General features: G+C 33.6%; 1 protein-coding gene across 3 annotated transcripts in view; it reads left to right on the forward strand.

Annotated features, from left to right (window-relative positions):
• Positions 1 to 8,477, forward strand: part of LOC126830643 (vascular endothelial growth factor receptor 1) — a 67,243-nt gene extending 58,766 nt beyond the window's left edge. For all 3 annotated transcript variants that reach the window (XM_050561044.2, XM_050561045.2, XM_050561046.1), the window contains 2 exons: positions 1,558 to 1,663; positions 2,133 to 8,477. In XM_050561044.2, coding sequence (XP_050417001.1) covers positions 1,558 to 1,663; positions 2,133 to 2,702 — 676 coding nt within the window. In that variant the 3' untranslated portion in view covers positions 2,703 to 8,477. The remainder of the gene's footprint in view (positions 1 to 1,557; positions 1,664 to 2,132) is intronic.
• The last annotated feature ends 903 nt before the right edge of the window (positions 8,478 to 9,380 follow it).

Consider the following 9,380-nt stretch of genomic DNA (forward strand, 5'->3'; position numbering starts at 1 on the left):
TTAAATTATTTTATTCGTAAGCACATGTTAATATATATATAAAAATAACAAAGTATATAAGTATATAAATAACAAAGTAGCACAAATCGGTTTCCGTGTATAGTCGGAACTCGGAAATATGCTGTACGGGTGAAAGGTCACGTGGCCAATTGTCGGGATTCCAATTAGTTTATTTTAAGTGTTACCCGTATACAATTGTCGGGATTTAATGCAGCAGGACTAGTTCAGATATCTGAGAGGATCTCTTCCTCAATTTCACTGGATATTAAAGAAATAAATTCACCACAACAATTAAAATCACGATATAATTTTTTTGTCATTTCATGTCCCTGCTGTTCTGTCAAATCGTTCAATTATTGTTCATAATTTTCGATGGCAGTGTTTCCTTTTGCTATGAAATAAGCATTTCGGATTAATGCCCGGGTTGAAACAATTTCTATAGATTTGGGAATTAAACTCTTTGTTCTGTCATCGTCTTTCTTTGCTGCGCAGGTATGATCGTCAGATTAATACGGTCTTTTATTGCCGATAATTTGGTTCACCTATATTGGACGTGGGAGGATCTCCGGCTTTTGGAACTTCCATTGACGACATGCATGCTTGAAGTTCAAGGTCAACGCTACCATCACTATCATCAGTTAAATCTCGTTTACGCTTCCTGGTGTCATTCTGCGAGGTGTTCAAGTACTTGGCATGATTACCTCAATTAAGTTGTTTATTTATGAAATAAGCCGAAGGTATTCATTGTAATGGTTGACTCTTTGATGGGTTTCTTAATCGACGAGTAATAATTAACTCTTTGTAATCGGCCGAAAGTAGATTGATTTCTGATCCAATTGTTTTACCAATCGGCCTGATAATTAATTCTTTATAAATCGGCCGAAAGTAAATTGATTTGTGATACCTTAGTGCCGGTTCATTGTTTTACCAATCGGCTAAATTAAAGATCAATCGGCTAAAGCCGACAAAAAACAGCTGATTAAGATCCCTGCTTTAAACCATAATAAAAGTAGTATCTAAAGATTTAGAAGTCTTGGTTTCAACTGTGGAAATAGAACTGAAACAATATAATCAAGTTGACAATCCAGTTTTTATGGATTTTATATTTAATTCACATATTGTGCAAGTCTGCATGTTATCATTCAATTTGAAATTCATATGCATTATTCAAATCCTATCCAATTTCAACATTTTGAATAACTATTAAAGAGTTATTGTCCTTGATTATGTCATATAATCTTGTCAACAATTACTGCTTTTTACTGAGCGACGTTTCGACTAGGCTTCTCTAGTCATTATCAAGCTATGATAAAAATGAAATATGACAGGACAATATATACATGTACAAAACAATGCTTGATTTTTATCGTAGCTTGATAATGACTAGAGAAGCCTAGTCGAAACGTCGCTCAGTAAAAAGCAGTAATTGTATTCCATAGAATTGTGACCTGTATACTCTAGTTCAATTACTAAATGCCATTGAAACAATCTAGTTGCTGTGGGTTTATGTTTTTTGCCTGGCAACCTATTTTTAGAAATTTACAATTTTTTCTACAGATATCAAATTATGTTACGTTGTTGGGATGCATCACCAGACAAACGCCCATCTTTTGTACAACTAGTCAACATCATGGGCGATTTCCTGGAAGCTAATGTTAAACAGGTGTGTACAAATTATCATTCATTTTATTGCAATTAGGCCTATAACATTTGTTACTAGCTCATAAGGCCGAGCAAGTAGGCCTGTATTTTCTAACATTTGTTACCAAGCCTAACAATCCAGGAGAATCTTACAACAAGATTCCTGTCTTGCAGACCATAGCCTATAATTTTTGGAAGATTCTGAAATCCTTACAAGACAGTTAATACTTATTTTTCCCGTACATGATAGCGGTGGTTTAGCTGGAGTTGTGCGGCCAGGGGTGGTCCTTGATTTGCCACTCTCCCGAAAATACAACACAATACACATCAAACATAATTAAATTGTTAAACCAAAAAGTGTTATTATTGGGAAAAAAATTGTGCCAAGCTTCTTTTTCCCAACAGAAAAGTGCCGCCCCCTAAAAGTTGTTTCCCAGTGCTGGGAAATTTATTTGTGTGAATTTAATGCTTAATTAATTCATTTTTTTCAGTATTATCTTGACCTCAACTCAACCTTTTCTAAGATGTTAGATGAAAGTGGGGCAGACGAAGAGGCTGAAAAAGACGGCTATTTAAAGATGTCTGGCTCAACAGACTATACACCCATGTCTGTTGCCATGCCCGATTCTTATACAGGAGAAGATGATGTAGAATCGGCACGCTATATCAACCAAGCCAGATGGAGAAAAGAAAAGGCAGACGACATTGAGCTTCAGCCGTTGACTGGAGGTAAAACTACAGAGAATGAGTTGAAAGAAGCAAAACCTATAAAAGACAAAGATGACTCCAATTCACCTGTTCAGCTTAGAACTCGCGCCGATATTCATTGTCCCGATGATACAGATAGTGGTCACTCGAGCAGTTACGCTCCAGGAACATCGCCGGTTGACAATAATGGCTACTTAGTCCCTAAATTACTTGAGGAACCTGAAAAAAAGACCAACTCCGCAGGTGACAGATCGTTTTCTTCGAGTGCGTTTCATAATAGTCTGTTCAATGACTCACCACCACCTGACTATCGTGCAGTCATGGAAGAAAATCCCAATGCGCTTCCGGTTTGACGAGGAAAAGATAAATTTTGGAATGTTAATTTATTTGTTTTAGTGTCAAAATAGATGACAACATTAATACAGAGTTTGGTAGATAAGTTCAAATTTTTATGGACTTGGCCCGCTCGGAGATATCAAGATAGATATAGTTATCGTTAGAAAATGTCCATGCTTAGATAAATTAAATTATGGCATGGTTATAACAGCAGTCAAATAATAAAAGACATCTTAATTAATGTATTTATCCTCGGCAGGACAGAACTTAGCCTCATTATAATACACAAAAGATTTTTCCACAATATACTGAAACTTGTTTGCTGAAGGAACAAAGTCAATTGCATCAGTTGAGAAATCTTCATGGAGGAGAGAACTTAAGGTAGCCATATTAGGAAAAAGACCTTTTTTTAAAAAAAAAATATTTATTCACTGAAGGAATGAAGTTAGCCATGTTTAACACTGCCAAAGATCACTTGTGCTATAATATGATATAAATACTACACAATAATGGACCTAGTGCACATGATCTGATGATGTAAACAAGAATGGATGCTATTTGTGCACATGATATGATGATGTACATGGTACATAAAAATCAGTATTGTACATGAACACAATTTGATGATGCAATCATAATTTATGTAGTGCATCATTAATATTTTTACATATCTTAAAAATATTGTGAAAATATGTGCTGATACAAAGACAAAGTGAGACTTTTATTTGAAAGAAAATATTTTATTTATATGACGTGTAGTTGGTTAGAGAGAGGAAGTGGTTATGAACAGAAACAGTGTTTCTAAATAGAGTTGTAACATATCTAGAATGAAAGCACTCACTCCTAATTTCTGTGTCACATAAGAAAATGTTATATTTTTTGTGGAATGTGTATTTTACATACATCTTTCATGGACAGAATATGATTGTTTATCTGGACGTACTGATGCCTGATAATACAAGCTTACCCAATTGTTTCTGATTTTATCAGTTAATAAGCTGCCTTTGGACAGTGTTATCACTACAAAAGTTGTGTATTTGTGGCTTTAGTTTTACTACCAACCAAGTAAAATGAACAGTGACAAATAAAATCGCTTTGTTGGTGACTGAGTCAAGTACTGAATCTGACAAGAAAATCTTCATGTGTACAGATAACTGAAAGGTTATTAATTATATATTTTTAATTGTTGTAACTTGTTACGAGAAATTGCTAGTTTCTATCTTATAATTCTATCATATATTATATATTTTAATATTTGTCATAATATTGGTGTATCAGTTCAACTTATTGTTAAAGTGGCCTTAATTTGTTCTATACACAGCTATAGTATCATAGATTGAAGAGGCAAGTAGGCTACACAAAATGATCAAAATTGCTTTCGATTACCTCGGCTCAAAACAGATGTTAGTGTGGACAAAATAGCATCAATTGTGGAAATGGTAACTAGCTTTCTTGCTGTTCACGCAATTACTTGTGTGAAATGTTGTCTCGGTCCACCATTTAAAAATGCATTCTGAAGACCGTGTTTTGAATTTTTAGTCATTCAAAAATTTCTGTACTTTTGACATTATAAAAAAATTGACACTATTTTATCCTGACATTTTGACTGGAGCAATCAAGACTAGGTTTCAATTTCCCTAAAAAGAATCTCTATCAGACAACCAATCTATTAATTTTAAGAAATTGACATTGAGGAAACAAGGCCCTTATCCTTCCATACATTGATCTGTTCTTGCCATAGCTGAATCAAAATAAATATTAATATTGCATAAAACTTAGTGAAATTACAAATGTTGTGTATCTTATTTTTTGATGGAATCTGGTGCCTTGTACATTTTGAATTAAACTTTTAAAAATCTGCTCATTAACCTTTTGAACCCTGGTATATATACCATAAATGATCCCTCCCCCCTGGCCCATGGGGCAAAATTTGACAATTTTCAAGGACAAAATATAAAATTGCTAATTACTCAAAATGCCAACAAGGGGCATATTCTGCATGTGTTCAGAGCGGAATTAATAATGCGTCATGCTTGGCCAGAAGACCGGCCAGTCGGAATATAGACACAAATGTTGAATTAAAAGTTTGAAAATTGAACTCCACAACTTAGGTATCATAGTCAGGTTAGAACCAAGCAATGTTGACTAAAAACCTGTGGTATGTGTGTCATAGGTTAGCCACCATTGTACATGTTGTAATTTCATGAGGTATTATTATTATTATTATTATTCCTATACTGCTGCTTCATATTACGAGGAACAAGAATCAAAATGTAATAATTTGATCACAATTTTATATTTATTGGATATTGTATGATATTTTTATTGATGATATTTACATATCGTGAGTGCCTCTCGATTGCTGCCTCGTCCATACACTATACATTTTAAACATTTTCTTTTAATACAAGAATATTCATGCTCGTATTTTCTACTTTATATTGAAAATGTTGAGTTATATTCAATTTTTATATAGGTTAATTAAAATAAAATAAACTAGACCTCTTTAAATTTGGAGGCGATTTAATTGAATTGAATATGTTTTGTGAACAAGATGTCTGTCTACATTTACAATTTTAGGTTCAGAGATATCTATAGAGCCAATATTGAGATAAAGCTGAATTTGCACTGTTAATACTTTAAACCAAATTTGAAACAATGATTAGTAAATAAAATGACTTCCTCTTAATCTTTGGAATCAACCCCACCCCAACAGCTAATCCAAGAGGTATAAACATATGTATTAAAACTCCCACCAGAAAAATTAAGCCCTCCTACTAACGTGTTGCTTGCCAATCTGCAATTTACCAAAAAATTATGATCTGATTTAGCATGAGATTTTGGTAACAGATATGAAAAGGCTTTGAGCAACGGACGTTTAACTTGGAAAGAAAATGAATTTCCACTATAGATTGTCTTACGGCCTGGATACGATGAAACCTTGGCTTAATTTGAATAGTGTCTATAGATGTTAAATCATATCAGTAGTTTATACTGCCTTATGTGATGTTAAATACAATATATATGATGTAACGTTTTTTTTTTTATTTTCATGTACATCGTTGTATGTTATGTTCATATAATTAAATGTAATATTATGTTCGTATTCAACAAATACTTGTTAGTTATGAAATTTAATTGTACAAATCCAGACTATCAATTGAATGAATTTTTTTAAGAAATATGTGATATTTATTTTAATATTTTCTGGTTTGGTATTGTCATTAGCTCTATCGTTCCACAGTTTAGACCTAATTGATCTGAGAAAAATATTTGCAACTGGTTTGCAACTATTATCAAAAAAGATCCTGATCAAATTAAGGCCCATGCTTATTATTTTTTCCCTAATCTTTAGACTAACTTTTAGAGAAGATAATATATTTTATTGGGCTTGTTTGTAGAAAGGGGGGTTGGATGGCCAAATGGTTGTACGTGACAAGGAGTAAGGTTGCCTGTCCAACCTCGTGGGTTTTCTCCGGGTCCTCTGGTTTCCTCCCACTGCTAATAGACCCCTACATGCAAGCGAATTATTGAAATAAAATTGAACCATGTGCTAGTCCCCAACTGACCTAGTTTGTGTCGAGTGGACGTTAAACCCCATTTCTCTCTCTCTTTCTCTGTTTATAGAAAAGCAGAGAATATCTTTTAAAGATAGTCCAAACTGTTCCAGATAAATTTAAAGCTGCTGGTGACCATATTTTGTGACCTGGCAAACTATTTTCTTTCAATACCATGTGTATGTATGTATTGCCTTGCTTTAGCCATGTTGTTAATATTGTCTTTTGTATTGTTTTTTTGCCATGTCAGCCTTTGTATACCTATATTTCAAGTATTTTAGAGTCGCAAACTAAATAAGTTTTATAAAATATTTGTTTGTGCCTGTGGCCAACGATATCTTGGGAAAATAAATTAGAATTGTTATTAAATAGTATTTTTTAAAATCTGATCATACATTACATGTAATGAGATTCATGACTACCATTTTGAATATTCATTATTATGTATTGCATTGGCAGCATTGCCCAATGTTATAACATTTATTCCAAGTGGTGTAGGGAGATACGTTGAGTTTTTGTTTTGTTTTCAAGTTGAGCTGTATTTTACCCTAACTGTCAATAAACATTTGACAATGCAGAGCTTCCAAAGCAAGGGGAGCATTAAAGTAAAAATGGTTGATTAGTTAAATACTACCATGGCAACATTATGTTGGTGTGTCTACATTTAAATGGTCCTGTCAGATAAAAAATGTTTTTTGACAGCTCAAAGCCGGATTGGTCGGACCATTTTATTTTAGTATAATGCCCAGCGTTGAGGTATAACTTCATTTGTCTCCCTATACTACTGTTCATTATAATTAAATATTAATTTTTACATTGTCATAATTAGAATGTGCTGAAACCATGTTGTTAACTGATTGTAGAATTTAGCATCTTATATTTAATTTATTTTTATCATCCAAATTGTCTTTTTAGTCTTGACGATCTATTTATTAGAAATGAGTTTTAATTTTTTAAGATAAATCTTGCTCAGATGTTTTAACTTTTAACTCTTTTGTTAAGGTATAAAATAACAAAGTCCAAATTTTTAATTGCAAATACCACACGATGTCAAAACACAATATGTGATTATACAATTAATATGAGTGATGAGATTGTTGTGTAAGAATTAAATACTAGTAGTCTTGAAATGTCTTATTATGCTTTGTCTGTTAAAATAATATTGAATAATGAATGCTTGCTTTTCTACAAACGGAACATCTGTCAATTAAGATCTGAATTTAGTTGAATCTTTGTTTTGGGGACCATTTTCTGCATGCATTTAATACAATAACAAACTTTGAAGAGCTCATTTTTTTGGTCTTCATGAAACTTGCTCTAATGACTTTGATCAGTTCTTATTTAGATAAATTTACACAGATTGCTCAACATTAACGAGAATTGAAGAAAATTTTCTTTTTTTTTAGTAAAATCCTCTCCTATATGCTCACGCAACAAATCAGAAACTCACATTATTTGATAAATAAATATTAAAGCTCATACGCCAAAGATTATTTATAGTCTATCTTGGGATGATTTCTATCGTCAATGTGTATTTTACGACAGTAGTATTAAATAATTTTGTAAAAAAAAATTGGATGTCCAAATCAGATGTCTGCAACATACCCGGTAGTTAAATGAATATCTCTACAATTTTTTAAATTGATTATGTGTGATATACTAGTCTTATATACTGGGTAAATGTAAACTGAATTGCGGCAAATAACAAAATACTCAAAACGCATATAGAACTACTGCATCAGTCACCTCATATGAAAATCCAAATTACATGGTAATTAACTCCTGAAAATTAAGTAATGAGAGCATGGGGAGCGTACCAAAGTTCCCATGGTCCTAACCCTAACCACATAGGATCCTTTATCATGCCGTCTTCATTAACCCATTCATTAGGCCAGTTGGAGCAGATTATTTGATTTATCATGTTCCCATTATATACTATTATTGTTAATCTAGGAAACACATGGACCCTGGAAACATAGGAATGACTCCACAATGCACTACAAATTTCAATTATTTAAATATTGTGGCCGATACAGCAGTAACAATTAGTATTGGTAGTCTATGCAGGTAGATATTTTACACTAGCTGTATCTTATAGTTCATCCTTACTGTAGATTGTAGGGTATTCATGGTTTTGTATATTTGTAAATAATTATATTACTGTATTATTATAAATTAATTATATTATAAATATTATACATATTATCATTGACAGCAATAAATTGTTGAACTTTACTCTGTGTATGCCTTATTATGTGGGGAGCCATGGTGGTTTAACTCCGGGTGTTTGTTGAGAAAGTACCTCAGGATTTTTTGGTGCGGTTTCCCCTTGTCAATGGTGCAGGATGGAGGGCCCGACAAGGATGGCTGTCTAGTTCGGGTAGGAAGAAAAAGAATAACTGAGGTCCTGTGTACACTTTGGCATGCAGGTAAAAGGTTGCTTGGCAGTTGGATTTCAATATAAAAGTACGCCATAGCACCGCTGTCCAGGCAAAATTTCCCTCATAGCACATGTGATATGTAACTCATGCGACGAACTGATGCCTAATTGACGAGAAATCGGTAGCATTTTATTTGAACAAATCCAGCCAATCAGGAGCCACTGGGGGGCAAGCTTATTAACCGAATTCAGACTGATTAATGGCCGGCGTGTTTCCCCAGAGAGAAACTAGCAGTAAACTTCTCTCTGAGAGCCAAGATTTGGGTAATACCAGCATGACAACCAGCAAATAAAAATTATGTTTTATATTCATCATTTAATCGCCCACTTGACACTAACCTTATCATTTTGGGACTAACACATGGTATCTTTTTATTTCAATAATATGTGGCTCAGTGAGTAAGAGAACCTGGCATGTAAAAGATCCCTTGGCAGTTGTAATTCGATATAGAACTAGGCCATAGCGGCACTGTCTGGGCAAACTTCCCTCATAGGACACTGCATGGTATATGTCTATCTCCTTTAGCCCTGCCTGAGCAGAAAAGAAGGACATATAATCCAATTCATTCACTCCTTGCGCCAATAACAGGCCTTGTAACATGATGGGGAATTTTCCTTTGTTCTTTTCGTTGAATAAGCAGATTGTTTTCCCTCTAGTAGATTGGGTGGAGCTTTTTAATTAACAGTGCAATAACTGG

The sequence above is a fragment of the Patella vulgata genome, chromosome 8, assembly GCF_932274485.2.
Source record: "Patella vulgata chromosome 8, xgPatVulg1.2, whole genome shotgun sequence".
Taxonomy (NCBI): domain Eukaryota; kingdom Metazoa; phylum Mollusca; class Gastropoda; family Patellidae; genus Patella; species Patella vulgata.